The sequence below is a fragment of the Thermobia domestica genome, chromosome 3, assembly GCF_964235325.1.
Source record: "Thermobia domestica chromosome 3, izTheDome1.hap1.1, whole genome shotgun sequence".
In the NCBI taxonomy this organism is placed as follows: domain Eukaryota; kingdom Metazoa; phylum Arthropoda; class Insecta; order Zygentoma; family Lepismatidae; genus Thermobia; species Thermobia domestica.
Window position 1 is genome coordinate 330,916,803 of NC_137456.1, and position 20,404 is coordinate 330,937,206.

Consider the following 20,404-nt stretch of genomic DNA (forward strand, 5'->3'; position numbering starts at 1 on the left):
ACAATAACACTTAACCTAGGATAATTCTTTCTGGAAGGTTTGTCAAGCTCTTCTATAATGTCTTCTCTAATACCTTTACCTTCTTCTATTCAATCTTTCTTTTTAACGAATTGAGATTTAGTAACACCACATACAGAACAAATACCTTTCTTAATATATCTTCCATTCTTTGTTTCATTCTAATAGTATTTTATTTCTTATCTGTTGATTTCTTCCACTTAACACAATACGTCCTGTTTATTATATAGAAAATCATCTAAGTTCTCTTTCTACGTACGTAATAAAATACAGTAATTGTCCTCCTTCGAAAGCTGAATTTTTATCTGCTTGAAACGTAATTACATCACCATTTTCAACGTCAAAAGGAAAAATTTCAACTAGAGTATCGTTCCAAAATATACGTAGATAGTATTTATCCAAACTTAATTCCATATGCATCATTTTTCCAATATAGAGAATCTTATAACTATTCGATAGATTAAATATTCTTAAGATTGGGTCTTTAACATTCTTAGTTCTCAATCGGCATAATAGATTTATAGTTTCTTTCTTCATAATGAACATATTTGCTTCTTTGTTTGAGTTTTGGAAATCTTTTGTAACAAAATTTATCTATATCACTCTTTCTAAAACATTCTCTAACTGCGATGATATTTCTGCCTTATATTTATTGAATTCTGATATAGGAACCTTTGAACTAAACAAAAGAACTATATTATTATTAGTCTTTTGGATTTCTTCCATATATTCTTTCCGAAACCGTTAATATCATCTACCTTTATGTATATCTTGTAATGATTTTAATACCTCTCCAAATCTGTTTCTATAACTTTTTAATTGACTATTTATTGACTCAAGCTGATGAAAAGTTACTACATCTTGTTGGTCACTAGCATCAGCTACATTAACAAGTCTCTTCTTTTTATAATCACCTCATGTTGTATAGTTGATTTAAAAACTTTATCTAGATCAATTAGGTTTCTGAGATTTTCACTAATGACATCATTCTTCCTACTTTTAACATTACCAAAGATATTCATATTTATTATATACAAAATTTATATCTATTTAACTGCGAGAAGAACAGTTATACGAGCTCCACCAAAATCAATCAAATCACCATTCACATCTCGAATTGAAACTTTGAAATTATTAAATTTGTTGTGATGCATTGGGAAATATATCTTTTCTCTAGGCCCATATATAATTGGTTCTCTAAATTCTGCATTTGTTCTAAGTGTCGCAATTAAATCTGTTTCGTTATAGGTTGTATCATTATGTTTTAAAATCATACCTTCTCCTAAATCACAGTGAATATTTATAGTATCAAATGGATGAAACTTTGGCATCTTATCTCCAACATGTTCTATGTTACTAGCCATGTTCCTCTCACTAAAACCTAATACGGTATTAATGGTGTCTAAGATTATGTTACAATGCTCATTAAATATTTTAACTCTATTTTATCTCTGTCCTCGGTAAATTTATTATTTTTAAAAGCATCGGTGGAGTATGGAAGATTTGATTTAAAATATTCTTGTGGTTCTTTTAAATTATATTGACCAGGTTGAATTATGAGTTGTTCTGAAAGTCCAGGGTAGTTACTATTACAAAATGTTAATTTATTAAATCTTTCTGTAATGTTTGGAGTTAGGTATGTTGTGTAAAATCCTGCAAGAGCTACTTCAAAGTTTTTTTTCAAATGGATAGTGCAAAGACATTTCTAATACAGATGAATAAACATTTAAATTAAATACTTTCATTTATTATATAAAAAAATTTAAATGAATAAATGGGATACCCAAGTAAGGTTATCAGACCAAACTGTAAAAGAGAAGAAGAATGGTAAGTTGTTACCTGATGATATAAGATGTCTAATAGTTGGGCCTAGTGTTTGTGGTAAAAAAAAAACACTAATGATTGATAACTTTTTAGTATCAACAGATTGGCTTAAATATACAAATGTTTATATCTATTCTAAAAGTCAACATCAACCTAAATATCAACAGCTAATACAACTTTTCCGAGACAGAGAACGAGATATTAATAACATAATTGCAATAGTAAAAGGTAACAACGAAGAGATTATTCCGTTAGATGACTGAGAAAGATTCTGCGGTAGTGCTTGATGATTTCATTTTAGAACAACAAGACCACGTGAGAGAATATTTCACTCGAGGTCGTCATAAAGATTTGAATTGTTTGTATCTCGGACAAACATATTCTAGAGTAGCAAAACAGCTAATAAGATACAACTTAAATTTTCTTTGCATCTTTAGACAGGATAACACAAATTTAAAGCACATATATGATGAATTTGTTGGATCTGATATGTCGTTTGAAAAATTACAATCTTTATGCAATAAGTGTTGGAAAAAGAGCATGGTTTCTTAACAATAGATATGACTAGGAAAACAAATATTGGCAAATATAGAAATAAAATTAAAGACTTTCTAAAAGTATAGACCGGAGTAAACAACGCAAGCGAAATGTACTTGAAACGTGATTGAAAGTACCTAAACGTGTATGTTGTGTTACGTTTTTAGTTTTTCTTTACATAATAAATGAGTCCGTTAAATGCTGCTAAAGCTAAGAAATATATGAAGTTAAAAGAAGAACTTGCTAAAAGATTTAAGGAAATTAAACAGGCTAATCGAAGTAAATATGAGAAATATAAAGAACAAAATCAACCTCTTACCGATGCAACTAAAGGTTTAGGAGAAGCATGGGCGGCGATTAGGGGGAGCAAGAGGGAGCAGTTGCCCCCCCCCACTTTTTTGAAGTGACCACTTAACTCTTTTAAATTATATCATCTATTTTTCGGTGATAGGCTAGAATTTTCATTATTCGATTTAAAAAACTACCAACCAACTAACTAACTCTATGGCTTATGGAACCCGGAGGTTCAGTGCCGCGTTCACAAAAGCTCTTCACTGACTTCTATCCTTAGCTAACTGCATCCAGTTTCTACTTTGTATTCCTATCTCTGCGAGATCCATCTTAATATTATCCTCAAATCTGCGCCTAGGTCTTCCTAATGGTCGTTTTCCTATGGGTCTACCAGTAAAGACTTTGAAAGCGTTTCTACTTTCTTCCATTCTAGCTACATGACCTGCCCACCTAAGCCTCCTAGATTTCACGACCCTAACAATGTTGGGTAAACCGTATAAACTATGTAGTTCCTCGTTATGAAGCTTCCGCCATTCCCCATTCTCGTTCCTCTTGGATCCGAATATTCTTCTCAGGATCCTGTTCTCAAATACTTTCAGTCAAATACTACCAGAAAAGTTTTTTTACTTGTTTTTTTTCTGAAGCCTGGAGGCATTGTAGAACATGTTACATATGCTTTCACGCCTTTCTGTGTCGAGACTTAGTGTGATGACGTCATAACTAAAAAATATTTTTATGACTTTTTAATTACTTTTTGCAAGGTTTACTTTTGCACTTAGAAGATTAAAATTTTGCGCACACATTCAGTGCATCCCTTAATATTTTCCAGATTATTTTCAGATTTCTGCGATAAAACAGTGAGGTCCAGAGGGACAAAAAGGTAAAAAAAAAATATATTTTTAACAAATCACTTTTTTCGCGATTTTTCCTCCTCAGATACATGATGGAGACATGTGAGTTGTACCGTTTGGAAGGCTGTTCTCTTCTGAAAAAGAATGATGTACGAACCATGATCCTAGTATAAATAGGGATGTCTCAGGGAAATTTTACCTGAGATCTTTTTTTATACGGGAATCTGGATTATTGTAGAAATATTATTTTTGGCGGGCTTCTTTTGCAGCTAGAAGATTTAAATTTTGCACACACATTTAGTACACCCCTTAGTATTTTTCAGATTTGTTTGAGATCTCTGCGTTAAAACAGGGGGGTACAGAGGGGCAAAAAAGTACAAAGAAGGAATATTTTTTAAACAAATAATCCATTTTTTCATGATTTTCCTACCTCAGGTATATAATGCTGACATGTGAGTGGTACCGTTTGAAAGTATGTTTTATTCTGAAGGGAATGATGTACGAACAATGATCATAGTATAAATAGGGATGTCCCAGGAAAATTTTATATTACATACGGGTCATCTGGGGCATTGTGGGAATGTTCTTAGCTCATTGGTAAACATCTTCCCGCACTTAGTTTTCAAGATAGAAGCTTGAATTTTTTATATACATTTAGTACACTCCTTCGTATTTTCTAGTTGATTTTGAGATCTGTGAGTTAACAAAGGGGGTCCAGAGGGAATCAAAGTATGAAAAAATCAGAAAAAATCCAGATTTTCCTCAAACTTTCCCGCCTTAGTGACATGATAGGAAAACGTAAATGAAACCGTTTGAAAGGTTGTTTTATTCTGAAGAGAATGAGGTACTAACCATGATCCTAGCATAGATAGGGATGATGCTGTAGCTGATTGACTGAAATTCAATAATTCACCTTTAAAAAGCCATAATTTAAAATGGTTAATGTATATAGTTGCATTTGGAAATGTAAAGCTTTTGCATATATTACTAGTTCATAGAAAAAATGGTACCATATAATATTTGTCGTTGCGTAAGAGTGTATTGGTTATTTGTCTTCTCGTGGAGTTAAGAACAGCTACAGGAATTGCGTTTTAGTTGCAATTCCAAGGAATTAATATTATAATTGCGTCGTAGCATATGCCTGTAGTATTTACTGTCTTTCATTTTCTAAGAGTAATAACATAAATTTAATGGCAAGTGTGGAGTTATAAATGTAAGTTGTTCATTAATCCCCAGTTTCAATATGACTTCTACAAAAAAAGCCTTATTATTCATTAGTATAATTAATAATATCCTTTCTATTTATTTGTTTTACAAATGTTATTTAATAATCTGATCACACAATTTTCCAGACAGAATTTTAAGATGTTCATGAGCAAGGAATCATGAGCAATTAAGTAAATTACTCTTATCAATCCTACTTAATTAAATATGAAACACGATATACGGTATTTTAACTGAAAAATATAGTATCCTATTAGTTATACAACCTTTCGTCAAACAAAGTGTTAGAAACAACGAGGAACACTAACATTGATATACATATTCAGATCATATCTTGCTCCCCCACTTTTAACGTCCAATCGCCGCCACTGAGGAGAAAATATATCAAAAGTAGCAGAAGAAAATACAAATGTAATACAAGAGTTACTTCCAGTTGTAAATAAGAGCGCAAAAGTAGTTTCAAGCTTATTAGTAACCCCTCCTATGTATGAGAGTTCAATAAGTGAAAGACACAGAATAAACAAAACATATGAAGAAGGAAATTAAGTATAAACTAGAAGCAATAGAATCTTTAGCAACTACTAATTTTGGTAAGATTGCTTCGAGATATTATGTTACTAGAGATGATAAAAGTTTTGGAATACAACCATCTGATGAAGGTGGAAAAATCATACATATGATAGGGGATACGGAAGTTAAAATTCATGATGATTTAGTTATTAATAATCGAAATTACACAGGAACTGAAGGTTTATGTGAATACTAACAAAACATAATCCAAAAAGCTATAATGAAGATGATCTAGAAAAATATACACAAATAGTCATTGATTCTAATGTAGTATTTCATAACAATGATCCAAATACAAGAAAACAACGATCTAGTACAAGCGAAAAATACAAAGAAATTATTAAACCTATTTGGAATGAATATATAAAACCAACACTATAACCACCACCGCCAACAAAGAAAACACCAAAGTCTGGAGAAGGAATGAAAATATGCAACGAATTACCTAAAGAATATATATGGATGGATGATGTGAGAAAGTTAATAGATAGGTTAATAGTTTTAGATGGAGAAGATAACTTTTATAATGAGAAAGTAGGCATAATGGATATGATTAATTCTAAACTCTCGCAATTTATTCCTAATGATTCAAAGGGTATAGGTTATTTGATCAAGATATTGAATACGTTACCACCAAAATTTGGAAAAGTGGGAAGTATGCACAAGGACTAATGAATAAGATTTTAAACATGAAGGGAATACCAGAGTTACATATACGAGGCTATGAATTTTGTGGACCTTTTACAAAGCTACAAGAAAGGTTAAAAAGAGGGGATAAAGGTATTAACCCTCTAGATGAAGCTTGTAAAGAACATGATATTTACTACAGAGATAATAAAGGTACAGCATCTAGACATATTGCAGACAAAGAATTAGGAAATAAAGCATGGGAAAGAGCTTTTGCTTAAAATGCAAGCTTGATAACAGAACGATTTTCAGCTTTGGGAACTGCTTTGGCTATGAATGCAAGTGAGGTTTGGTTTAGGTTTATAAGTATTGTGTTTAATTTTTATGGATTTTGCCATAAATTTTTAGAATAAATATAAGTATGAAGTTAAGTAGTTTTACATTTACAATTCCTAACGAGGAATATAAACAATTAAATATTGATCACATTTTAACCAAGAAAGAGTTAAATGATAAAGCCAAAGGATGAAAGAGGGTAGAAAAATGCATTTAACTCTTTCTATACTTCAAGTTAAGAAAATATACAAGAAAATAAAGGCAAATGATAATAAAGTTCATTATGGAGGTTTTATATTTACAATTCCAACCATTCTAGCTTTAATAGGTGCTCATGGCTCTGCTGTTGGAGGTGCAGCTGCTATTGCAAAAGCTGTAAATGATGCAAAAATGAATAGAGAGGAATTAGAAGAACAAAAGAGACATAACTTAGCAATGGAAGAGAAGCAAGATGGTAAGCTTCCAAAAAACGTAAAGCCTCAAAGAGTAAAGACGAAGAAATTAAACCTTTAAGTAACTTGGATTTAATCCACCTTGTTAAACAGCTTAAGACAAGAAACTTTAGAGGTGTGTTTATGAGTGATGAATTGCCTAAACAACCAAAAGAAGAATGAGTGTCGTATTGTTAATTTTGATACGTTTAAAAATACGGGAACTCATTCGATTTGTTATTGGAAGGAAGGAAATAGAAAGTATGTATTTGATTCATTCGGAGGTAATCCACCAAAGACACTCCTGAAATTTGTTGGTCATAATATAGAGTACAGCAGCAATCGTATACAATATTTTAACGAGGTAATCTGTGGGCATTTTTGTATTGTAGTATTAAAAATGTTTACAGATGGATATAGTTTTTCAGAAATCATTAGTCTGGTGAATAGGAATAAGGATATTTGGAGAAGTTATATTTAAGTTTGTTTTATGGGTTGAATTCATAAAACGATAACAATATTGTGTCTTTATAATAAATATGGATAAAATATTCATATGATTTACATTCCTTTAAACCTAATGAAAAGGCAATCGAAAATTTACATAAACCGAACAGTTATATTGAGTTTGATATAGATGTTGGGGCTGGGTTTGTTCATCCTTATTATGCTGATATTTATGTAACTTTTGAAATTAGAGGTAAAGATGCTAATGGAGAATATACTGCTGGTCAAAATATTAGACTTATTAATAACTTCTTCCCACATCTGTTTTCTCAAGTATAAGTTAGTAAGCATGGGCAGATAGTGGATATTATAGATTATCCTGGTTTAACTTTGACAGCTGTAAACACATGTACGATTTCAAAACCAGAAGCAAATCATTATGATGAATGTGGATGGGAAGGAATTACATGGCGAAGAACAGATGAAGAATTAGTATTTTTACTAAGACTTTTACCAGGATTTTGTTCTGATTATAAAGATATTATGTGGAAATAAGAATTAAAATATACATTTGAAAGAAGAGGTTCTGATGATGTGCATTTGTTATTTGGAAAACAAAAAAGGAAGATGGAACATATGAGAATGATCAGCCACATCCAGGTAAAGCTAAGATTACAAATATGGAGCTTAGAATGCCTATTGTTAATTATGAACCTAATTATGCTACCTTGCTAAGATCTAATATGTTAAAAGAGGGTAAGGTTCTTATTTCCTTCAATACATATCACTGTTTACAGAAATCAGTCACAGGCAAATATTTGGAATTCGATCTAACCACACAATTTAACTCAAGTGAATTTGATATGCCTAATTTCGTGTTTGTTATTTTTCTAAGCTGATAGGAATGATAACCAACAAAGAGATTCAATCTATTTTGATCATTGTAAAGTCCAGAATATCCATTTTCGTAATTCTAGAAGTGAGTCTTTTCCTTTAGAATGTTTGAACTTAGATTTTGAAAAGCATAAATATCTCCAAGCTTACGAAATGTATACGATACACAAGAGAGTTACAATTGGAAACACTGAGATGTTTTATTATTCTAAAGAGTTTTTGAAAAATAGACCAATGTATGTAATTAACACAAGCAGGCATAAATCAGTAACTGTAAATGATAGAACTAATTTGAAATTGACTGTTAATTTTGAAAGCGATGTACCGGATAAAACAATTTGCTATGTTGTAATGATTGGTAAGAAAAGCTTTGAATATGATGTCCGAAAAAAAAGATGATAGATAAGATATAAATCAATTATACGCTTATTAGATTTGTTTAGTTTTTAAGTGTTTTTATGGTAATATAAAAACTTCTTTTAATAAAATGAATATTCCAGATGACATTCCACCAGAGAATCTAATTGCGTTAATTGAGGATACTATATTAACACTCCAAAACTTACTAGCGGAAAATAAGACGAAATTTATGAGATTAAAATGTATTTATGTTACTCTTATTGCACTTGCGATACTTCTTTCTGCTTCTACAGGGTTTATAAATATTTGTTTCCCTTACAGTCTATTCAATTATTACAACAGAATTTGCATCTAATTCTGCTGTTATCACTGGCTCATCTACACGATTTAATATAGCTTGGAAGAAAGATTATAAAAATATGGTAATTTAAATTGCTATGTTTAAGGATGAGCTTAATGTTATTAAGGTAATGAATGGAGAATTAACAGACGAACATATAAAAGACATTGTTGACAGAATTAACTATATATATAACGATATAAGGTCATTGCGGAAATGAACAAATTTTTAAATGTTTTTTTCTACAATAACTGGAAATGGCCTCATAATTAAACAAGAAAATCAATATTGCCATTTTAAAACTTGTTAAATTGCAAGATTTGGAGGAAGGAAAATCATACGAATTAACCTCGTGGAAGTTGATACAAACAAAATACACTGCTGAAAGAGTATTAGTACATTTAAATGAGAGATGCAAAGCCATGTTACCCCAGAGATATAATGAGGATACTAATCAAGTTTTAAAAGAGATGAAAACTATGAAACTGTTTGTGAGTTATGATGGAATGAAAGATCATTTTAATGGTTATAAAATGCACCAGCTGTTCCTCAAAAATGAATCTAAGAAGTAACAACAATGATTAATAATATTTTTAAAAGTAAAAAATGTAGTAGTTAGTATGGAGCCTCAAAAGAAGTCCATTCTTTATAATAATTTCAATGTAATTGTAAAAAATGTGCAAAAAGAAATGCAAATAGTTTTCGAAATCAGTGGTTGTTTATTCAGCTTGAACTATGACCAATAGACTGAGTTTGAAAAATCATTGTTTCTCATAGAGAACGAAGTTAGCAGAAGATTCCATTACCAGTACCTAAACTTATAATTTTAGGTACGTTTTAAGTGATTTTATGGTTATAGACTCATAAAAACTGATATTTAGACATTCGTAGTTGCATAAGGAAAAGCAGTACTTTAGATTGTAATTTGAATTTTACTGATCCATAGATAAATAAGAGTTATTTGAGTTTTTGTAATAATATCCTTAGAATTATGCAATCTACAATACCTTCGAATGATAGTAAATTTATTTCTCTACTGATTGTCGTTTGAATTTTGAAAATCTATGAATATTTGGCGAAGTTATAATAAATTCAAAATTTCGAATTTTTTTACGAGATTATCTTTGAGTTTTCTGGAAAATTTTATTCTCTAGAAAATCTTAGAATTTTATGTAGATTATGATGCTATTTTTTATTTTTCAAAAGTGACAAAAATTAGTAGTTATTAAAAATTAAATTAGTTTCCTTCTAAGGTAGGCAACCCGCTACACATAAAAAATCACGCCTTTAAATCTATCTCGATACCCGTTTATATTTCGAAATTGATTTATAAACAAGGAAGATATAAGAATTTTTCATTTATTGCCCCTGAAAATTTAGAAGTTATGCAACCAACATCACTTGCCCCTGTAAAGTTTGCTACCCACAATATATATAAAGCTATACAAAAATGTGATCAGATTGTCACAATATTCAATACAGAGACGAGATATCTATAATCTTATTACTACTATATTTTGAATTTGCCGGCTAGGTGAACATATTCTAGGAGTTACTCACTCAATAGATGGCGATACATATCAATTAGTTTACCACTTTGCTAATTGAAGGCGTTGCTTGTAGAAGTATTTGTTCATGTATAAGGACTCATTTTCACTTGATTTCTTTGAGTACGTGTTAGGCGAGCGTGCTCACTCATGGTCTGGCCAGATGTGAGTAGTTATCGGCGTAGTCGTCGCAGGTTCGAATCGCCTCCAAACCAGAAGAAGGATTTTCACTCTCTCCTCTACAAGCCAAACAGATCAGAGGAAGCTGATGTGAATGGACTAGCGCTAGTTGGGAAAGCAAAACGCAGGCACAGGAAACAGAAACAGGAAACGTAGTCTGTGAGGCAGGCAAAAGCAAAAGCAAAGAAACAAATAAGAGAAATGGGTAAGTCCTCTCAGGTCCACCTGTGCACAGGTTTTGCTGCTTTTTACTTCGAAAATGTAGTTTTAGCTGTAAGGTTTTATAACTTTAAACGTTATAAAAGCCTATGCGCAAAGCACCTTGCTCAATCTCACTTTAGAATTGTATTTGCACTAACTATCTGTGTTAAATATTTGTCCAAAGTTCTGGGAGGGTGTGTGCTTAAACTGGTATTGATGACACTTGAAGGGGAATACGATGGTCAAAAGATGTACTTAAACTAGATTTTTTTAGATTTAGCCTAATTCGTTGTTTGGAGGGTGGGCTTAAACTGGCATCTATGACACTACTAATAGGCATTGTTTTGAAAAGAATGTTCAAATGGATACCATCAACTACATATAGCATGTTAAAGCAGCACTAATAAACTTAAAAGTACCACGAATATGTCAAACAAGGTACAATATTTCCTCTCTATACTTGCAAGGTACACTATTTCAGCGTTTTCCGTTTATCAGTTATATATTATAAAAACTGCATGCATAAAAGAAATTAAGGAAAACAAAATAAAAATGTAAAAGGAAAAGCATAAAGTATGAAGTGTATGAAAACAAATCTCAAAATGAAAACAAAAATTAGAAACGCTCAGTTGTTGGGAAAAAGTTTGCATTACAATAAATACAGAAGAAGATATAGAGGGTAGGAAATTTATTTTGATCATCCGTGAAAACGAAGAAATAAAAATAAAAAGTGAAATTGCATGAAGCAATTATAAGGAGGGGGACTGTTCTACGTATTAAGCTACACTACCCAGTGAACAATGTTGCAATCTTAACATAATGTTACATTTTTTTAAAAGGCACTACTACAGATTATTTCTTATTTGAAATCAATATGTCAAATAAAATTATAAAATACCATATTAGCTATTAAGTATAGCAAAATAAGGATATTATAGTATTACAATCAACCAAAGTTTAAAAGCCTCTATCACATATACAGCACTACGAAGATGAATGATTATGCTCGTCAAAACTACTTCAGCTTTGGATACCTTGCCCATGGTATGACCTGTTTTCAATGAATACGAAAGAAGATATCAACAATTGACTGATTGTTGAGTTTAACGTCCCGTTTATCAGCAAGGCTGTATGAGCCGTGCAACTACTAATTAACGTGGAATCCGATCCACATGAGTTCGCACCAGTAATTGAAACGAGATCTCCCACGCTAAAGGATCGTACGCAAACCGCTTAACCACAGCGGAGCTCTTGCAAACAATTTAAAATGCTTTATTTGTGAGACAAGTGTGATATCTAATTAATTGTGTCGTTTTCAGTGTACGTCCTAATTATTTTCCAGTTTACAGCACTTCGAAATCTCAAACCGTTCGGGAGATATGATAAAGGTAGATAAAGTAATACACATACTATTCATTTAATTTCTATGCTTTACATCTACCATGTCAAGATGGTACTAAGCTTTAATCCATTTCTGCTCTCTTGGCACATGCGAGGATTTTCATCGTCGTGTTAACATGAGACGTACCAAACTTGAAATTCGATTAAATTTCTGTCTGCGCACTTACCAAATGTCAGGGTATTCATTCAACATAAGAAGACATGCATTGTCACGAATATAGTGAACAGGTAATTTGTGATATATAATAAGGTAACTTATTATTATGGAATTATATGGAACTAAATGACAACGCCTTCTGTTGTTATGGGAACATACGACATTATTCTTCCTTTGCCCTTTCCATCCTCACCTTTGTCTCAAACTAAGGCTTGTTCTTAATTGAGAAATGTGTCGAAAGCTTTGCGACCCGCTGGTAATGTAAAATGAAGAGGCCCTTGTGACCTAAATTTCGGATTGTAATCGCTTAGTTTCGAACCCGAAATGGATGTCACGGATCAACTGACCTCGACCGTGAGTTGGTGGGGAATTGATACGTAGTGTTACATTACATTTTTAATTTTTACTTTCTAAAAATTGTTTGAAATTTTGTTATAATAGTGCACGTCAGCATACCGGTTTAAAAATTTTTGCTTAGGATTGAAATATATGGGCACGACCAAATATAATATCTTACTGCATGAAATTTCATGTGTGTCGTGTAGGAATGACGTTTGGGGTTAATGCCTTCTATGATGTTCCTTTGCAAACTGTTGAACTAATTATTTACTTTATTTTCTTGTTAATTATTTTTGCAATGTTTCTCATATATCTCTTTTCATTATTCTTCCTTTGTTTATAAGTTTTTTTGCTCTTGTTTTTGAGATATCTGACTAGTTATTGCTAAGTAATTTTCTTGAAAAAGAAAACAATTTCGAACGAATTTTATTAAATTTTAAAGTGAGAGCGAAACATTTTTATTATCTGGATGCGTTAGGCACTCTTTCAATACAGCATTTGAAAAAAAGGTTTTCAATTTCTGTTTTCCACGATTATTTGATCAGAAGTAAGTTTGTGAATTCAAAGATAACAATTGCATTCTTTTTTCTTCAAGTACGGATTCTTGCCCCGGTGCGGTCTTCCGGAAAGAAAAGGGATTATGTGTCCTTAGCTACGTTTTGCCAATCTCAAATTCGACTAAATTATTTTTGACAGTCTCGGCATGTATGAGCTTTTCACGTGTGTGTGTTATATAACAATTGATTGATTGTTGAGTTTAACGTTTATCTCCGTGGCCTTTAACTTTCTACGTGGACTGAATTACTCTATACACTCTAGCTGTATGAATTATTTCACGTCTACCACTTTGGACGTGTACTTTCAATTTACCACTTTGACAAAATCCCCTTCCACACGTTTTGGACTTGTGTGATTGTTTTACCTGTATGGGTCCTGATCTGTGTTTTCATAGTTGTTCTTTGACTAAATCTCCTTCTACAGTGTTCTTACTTCAGAGGTTTTTTTACCAATGTGTTCTAATGTGTATCTTCAAATAACATCTGGGAGTAAATCCCCTTTCACACTCTTGGCAATAATAAGGTTTTTCTCGTGTGTTTTGATGTGGCTTCAAATTACTACTTCGACTAAATGGCCTTACCACACTCTTCGCATCTTTGAGACTTTTCAGTTTTGTCATGAAGTGTGCATTCAAAATACTACTTTGACTAAATGCCCTTCCACACTCACCGCTCTTGTGAGTTTTTCACCCGTATGTGTACTCATATGTTTTTTCAAAATAGTTGTTTCACTAAATTCCATGCCACACGTTATGCACGTGTGTCATTTTTCATCTGTATGAGTTCTGATGTTTGCATTCATAGTAGTTTTTTGAATAAATCCTTTTCCATAGTGTTGGCACTTAAGAAATTTTTCACCAATATGTTCTAATGTGTATCTCCAAATAATTTCTGTGTCAATCCCCTTTCACACTCTTGACATTTGTAATTATTTTCAGTGTGTTATGATATTTGATTTCAAATTACTAGTTAGACTAAATGCCTTCCACACTGTTCGGATATATGAAATTTTTCTGTTGTATGTGTTATGATGTGTTTTTTTCAAATTATCTTTGCATTAAATCCCTCACCACACACTTGGCATCTATGAGGTTATTCAAATGTGTGCTCCCAAATTACATTTTTGTCTTAATTCGCGTCCACATTCTTGGCACCTGTAAGATTTTTTACCTGTATGTGTTTTGATCTGTGCTTTCAAAATACTTGTTAGACTTAATCCCTTTCCACTCATTTGGCATTTCTATCGCTTTTCAACTGTATGGGTTCCGATGCGTGCTTTCAATATATTACATAGACTGAATCCCCTTCCACACTCTTGGCAATTGTGAGGTTTTTCTGTGTGTTTGGATATGGTTTTTCAAATGACAAGTTTGTCTAAATGCTCTTCCACACTCTTCGCACAAGTAAGGTTTTTCACCCGTATGCGTTCTCACGTGTGCTTTCAAAGTGGTTCTTTGACTAAATCCCCTTCCACAGTGTTCGCATTTCACAGGTTTTTCACCCGTATGTGCTCTAATGTGTATCTCTAAATGGCTTCTGCGACAAAATCCTTTTCCACACTCTTGGCAGATGTAACGTTTTTCACCTGTATGTGTTTTGATATGTGCTTTTAAAATACTACTTCGTCTAAATGCCCTTCCACACTCTTCGCATCTGTGAGGTTTTTCAGTTGTGTGTGTCATCATGTGATCTTTCAGAACTTCTTTGCGAATAAATCCCTTATCACACTCTTGGCAATTGTAAGGTTTCTTTCCTGTATGTGCTTTCAAAATAATACTTCGACTGAAAGCCGTTCCGGACATTTCGTACTTGTGAAGTTTTTCACCCGTATGTTTACTTACGTGTGCTTCCAAAGTGGTTCTATTACTAAATCCCGTTCCACAGTGTTCGCATTTCAAAGGTTTTTCACCCGTATGTGCCCTAATGTGTATCTTCAAATAACTTCCGCGACTAAATCCCCTTCCACACTCTTGGCATATATAAGGTTTTACTCCTGTATGTGTTATGATATGTGCTTTCAAATTACCTTTTCGACTAAATGCCCTTCCACACTCTTGGCATATGTAAGATTTTTCTCCTGTATGTGTTTTGATATGTGCTTTCAAATAGCTACTTCGACTAAATGCCCTTCCACACTCTTCGCAACTGTGAGCTTTTTCGGTTACATGTGTCATGATGTGTGCTTTCAGGTCACCATTGCAAATAAATCCCTTAGCACATCCTTGGCTGATGTGTGTGTTGTAATCTTCATGCGAAAAAATGTTCGATTTAGCACTTGAATTTTCAATAAGCTCGATTCCAGTGTCCTCAGACGAGCGATGTTTTCCTCCTTCATGAAGTAACATCTGTGCTCTTGGACTAAATGTTTTTTTACACTTTTGGTAAGTATGACGCTTTTCACTTGTATGTGAACTTGACAATTGCGTTCGAGTTAATCCTTTGCAAGACCATTTGATAGTATGAGATTTCTCATCTGAATCGAGAAATGTTTCCTTCCACGTAGAAACCGTATTCGCTTTTCTGGAAAGAGTGTGTTTGAGGGACCAAAAGAAATTAATGAAGAAGGAAATTGATATAAATGATATGAAATAAAAGAACTGCAATTGTCTAAATGTAAAATACAGCAGGAATGGCCAGACACTAATTACGAGTATTTTTGCTATTGCAATTACCAAAAACTGCTAGTAAAACGATAAAAAAACATTAAGAAATAAAACAAAAATAAAAGAAAGGTTATAACAATTCCTAATTTTTGCACTATTATATCATTTCGATCACTCTACTAGTGTTTCTATTGTCCTTAGCATCTTTTAGTTATTAAATTTTAGTCCATATTATGAGATTCACGTCAATTGTATTATACTCTACGCGTTTAGTTGTGATACATATCTAAACACTCTTCCGACATTAAACTATTTGAGAAGTCCCGTGCTTTCAATTCCTTATAATATATTTCTTATAATCCAAAAATTTAAAACAAATACCTGATATTATAATTGTAGGATTAGACGCTAAAGTAATGAGGATGAGTACAGTTCGTCTCTCGTTCGTTTCTCTTGGGATTTTTACCGTTAGAGGCTTCTCAAATTTCCAAAGCTATCATGACGCAACGTCCCTTACTTGTAACACAGAAATAAATGTGTTGCATCATATAACATAGTAAAAAAAAGAAAAAAAGGAAAAAAAGGAAATAATGAACATAAAACTGAATTGGGAAATCAATAAAAGAGGTTCACGTATCTCAGAAAATATATGGGGATAGCTAATTAAAAACTTACGAGAATGATAATGAAAAACTCAGAAACGATGTATACCACGTAGAGTAAATACGGATAGAACATTATCAAAGGCAGATTGTTTCAGTAAAATCAACAATAATGATAAAATGTATGCATCTTCGGAGAATTTTCTAAGGCAACACACGCGAAGGTTACCTGCTTGAAATATCTCAAATCTGGATTTCGAATCTCTAGGCTCGATTTTGCAGGAAGTGTGACATTTGAGTTGATCATGTGACACAGTTTGGTCCTTATGAGAAACCAAGTAGGCTCTTCGTAATAAGCTGATGCGATGGTATTCAATGTTCTATACCGAATATACAATACTGTTATTATACGGTTTGTCAAGCAATGTCTCCTGGCTATTGTCTGTATCGTGGACAACTCCAGTGTTTATTGTTTATTACTTTAGAAATAAAAACTGTGTCAAAGTAAACACTGTTAATAAACTGTGCTCCACTCTGTTATTAAAAAAATGAAACAGATATGTTATACGAAGACAAATCAATGTAACATTATATTTTCTTACATTGTTCATATCAATATCTACCTCGTCTATCGTATTGCTACCGCCTTGTGGCCATGCTATGAAACTTTCATCCGTTGAGGGAGACCCGGGTTCAATTCCTGGCGGGAGTTCATGTGCTTCGGATTGCACGTTAATCAGTAGGTCCACGTCTGACATAGCATCGCTGCTGAAAGGTACGCTAAACTGAAATTCAAAATTCAAACTTTCATCCCAATTCCTCCGGTTGTTCCAGATAGATCATGCCGCGCCATTAGAAGTTTGCACCAAACAGAAACAATGAACAGTGATTCGATTTTTGTGGAAAGAAGGTGCACCAGGGGCCGCAATCCATCAAAAACTTTCGGGGGAATACAGGAGCAGTGACCTTCCACAACGCAGTCTCTATGAATGGATTGAAAAATTCAAAAATGGTCACATAAATGTTACGCACGAGGAAGAAGCCGCACGACCATCTACAGCAGGAAATGCTATCAGCCTTGAGCGGCCCTTGTGAGACAATTTTTGAGTTTTTCAATCCATTAGTAAACAGTATGTAGTGCGAAGACACACTTCCCGTATTCTGCCGAAAGCCTTTGATAGATTGCGAATCCTGATACACATTCCGGCCACAAAAGATGGATCATTACTTGTTGTTACTCTTTAGTACAAACTCTAATGAAGCATCTATCACAGTATCCGTAACTAAACGAAAAAAGGTGGAGGAAATAGAATGAAAGCATCACGGCATAACTGGACAGCATATTAATAAAATAAAGGAGGGCAGATATCAGAAAGAACAATATGAAAAAAAATTATAGCTACAATACGGGTATTTTTTATTTACCTCTTACATATTATAAAAAGTAGGCGGACAGGCTTTTCGATGTAAATTTTCTAATGTGCTGAGTTCCTGGGGGCAAATTATTTCTTTAACCACGTTACTGTTATTGAAATGGGTATCATAAAAAACAAGAATAAATCTAAAACGTACTTTAAAAATTATCACCCCAACAATTTTTTTTTTGGAAACAGAAGGCTCATCACGTGAGATTATCATTAAAACATCTTGTCGTGTGCACTATTATTTTGAAACATGCCGTATTTAAGAGGAACACAAATGAAATTAAATCTTTAAGTTTTACGTTCCAGAGTTATGCCGGCTAGGTTAAAAAGTCGGTGGTTATGAGAAATGAATGAATTGGAGGAATGAAGAAAGTGTGATGAAAAGGGAGAACACCGAGAAAACCCACGCACACGGTGTTTGTCCACCACAAAGTTCAATAGGCGTGGTATGGGTACGAACCGAGGATCCCAAGCATCGGACGTGAACGCTATACCACTGAGCCACATTGGCCCCCTTAAGAGGGAGATGGTTAACACTTAAAATGTTTTTTGGTCTGTACATAAACTTGATATCCATCTTGTCTGTCATTAGCTCAGGAAGAGGATAAATCGATTGAAATTAAATTTTGCCCAAAAATTAGCAACTATCTCAGCCGGCTCTCTTCTCTCGTTTGTTTCTTACGTTACTTTTATTATAATGAGAATTCGATGAATAACAAGTGGTATAAGTTGCAGGTCAAAAGTAGGGTATCTGATTAGTGAATTATGTTAGAGAGGTGAATTTTTCTACTTAAAATCTTTAGTAAAAATCAACTGGCAAGTGATATACGCTTTAATGCACGAAAGCGGGAATTTTCGTAGTTTTCTTGATATACAAAATTACGTCATGATATTAAATTAATATACAGTGTACAGACATCCATCACACATCATCTGGGCAGCTTAGTGATCACAGTTTTTCTTGCATACTAGAACTTTTTAGGAAAAGTAAGTTTTCAGGCAGATGTCATGAAATGATATTCAGTTATAAACTCGTACACATATTTTAGTTTAACGTCTCACTATTTTGCCCTTTACACTAAGGAAGAAAATGATAAAAGCAAGTGGATGATGATGCAAGAATTGAACGAATGAGAAAGTGGGAAGAAATGGGAGTGTCTCGAGGAAACCTACGAACAGGAGGTTGTTCACTACAAACTTACTTGGCCGGGGACTGAAAAGGGACCTCACGTGACCAAAGGTATGTGCTCTACGTGAACGGTGTATCTTACACTGAACAAATAGACTTGTTTCGACATTTCAACACGTGCAACGTTTAAAATTACAGAAGTCCTCGTGACCTATATCTTTACAAATCTTTTTAGGGAAACAAAGTATTTCCATATTTTTTTTCTAGATAATGTCATTTTCGTGTCCAACATGTGTCCTTTTACTTATGTGAACTATTTTCTTTCTTGCCAAAAATATAACAGAGAATCATTTTCTTAATGCGTGTAACGTGAATTTTCGTTGGTCTCTAAGAAAAAAAAATGTAAATATTTTTGGAAAGAAATTGTATTCCATCTTTTGTGACAGTAAATACTTGCTTCGGTTATATGGTTCGCGTTTGTAACGCTAAGGTGTGCTGAGTCTAATCCTTGACTGAGATGTCACTGTTTGACCTGACATCTGGTGGCTAATTTGTGGACCTTGTTGACTGGGCGTTTATAGATTAGTTATTGGAATAGGTAAGAAAGAGGTTCTTGTGCCTAATTTTTGCTCCCTTTAGATTCTGTATAAATTGAGTTAAATTGAAAAAGTAAAAATGGAGTAACGTAAAGCTAGGAATCTTCACTATCGTAGGAGGCTATTGTTTCGGCTAAAGTATTCTAAATTTAAACCTATTATTTTTCTCCTGTGGTTTTTGAGTTTCGTGATTTTGTGCTACTTAAATATTGGAACAGACAAAAGTATTTTTTGGCGACGTCAATTAAAAATTTAGTAGAACGACGTGGTGGATGACATTTAAACAATTCATTATATTTTTGCAATGTATTTTCTGTCTTCATGTTTATTTGTTAAATTATTCAGTTATTAGAGATAATCATAAAATCAAAACGTGTAATTACTGCAATTTTACAATTCTTGTTCTTGTCACATGATACAAAAATCGTTGCTCCTATATAGTCAGTTATATTGAGCTTTATCGTTTCTTGTTGCTTGTTAGTTATCTGGTTTTACATGGAAGTTTATATACACGAAAATATATATACATATTTATAGTTGCTGTTCAATTAACATTTTTGAAAAAAAAAAGAAGAGAAATAATAAAGTCTAATAGCAGGTAATCATGGAGTCTCAATTAAATGAACCGAGGTCCCTATGTATGCGGGTAAATTACGCTACATGCGTAATTCATATTCATGTTACTTGGTTAATTCGCAAGTTACTGCACTAAAATATTTAGGGGACAAAACTTTGTGGACAATCTTTTCTAAGTGTATCTACGTAGTTTTGAGGGCGTTACAAATCATATAACTTTAATGAACACAAGTACGAATGAGCAAAATTAGGAAATTTTCCATCCCCATCTTTACCAACGCGCTCTGAAAAGAGTAGATATTTCCTTTATATTACCTCCGTTAAAATATCTTTCCTTTGTAA

General features: G+C 33.0%; 1 protein-coding gene across 3 annotated transcripts in view; it reads right to left on the reverse strand.

Annotated features, from left to right (window-relative positions):
• The window catches only part of LOC145681212 (uncharacterized), a 107,559-nt gene that overhangs the window by 63,876 nt on the left and 23,279 nt on the right, over positions 1 to 20,404 (reverse strand). Inside the window, exon 3 of one of the 3 annotated variants that reach the window (XM_081752745.1) lies at positions 10,168 to 15,652. The exons of 1 other annotated variant lie outside the window; for it this stretch is intronic. In XM_081752745.1, the coding sequence (XP_081608871.1) occupies positions 14,419 to 15,652 (1,234 nt within the window). In that variant the 3' untranslated portion in view covers positions 10,168 to 14,418. Of the gene's footprint in view, positions 1 to 10,167; positions 15,653 to 20,404 lie in introns of those variants that run through there. One more of the 3 variants, XM_081752744.1, reaches the window with a different exon arrangement.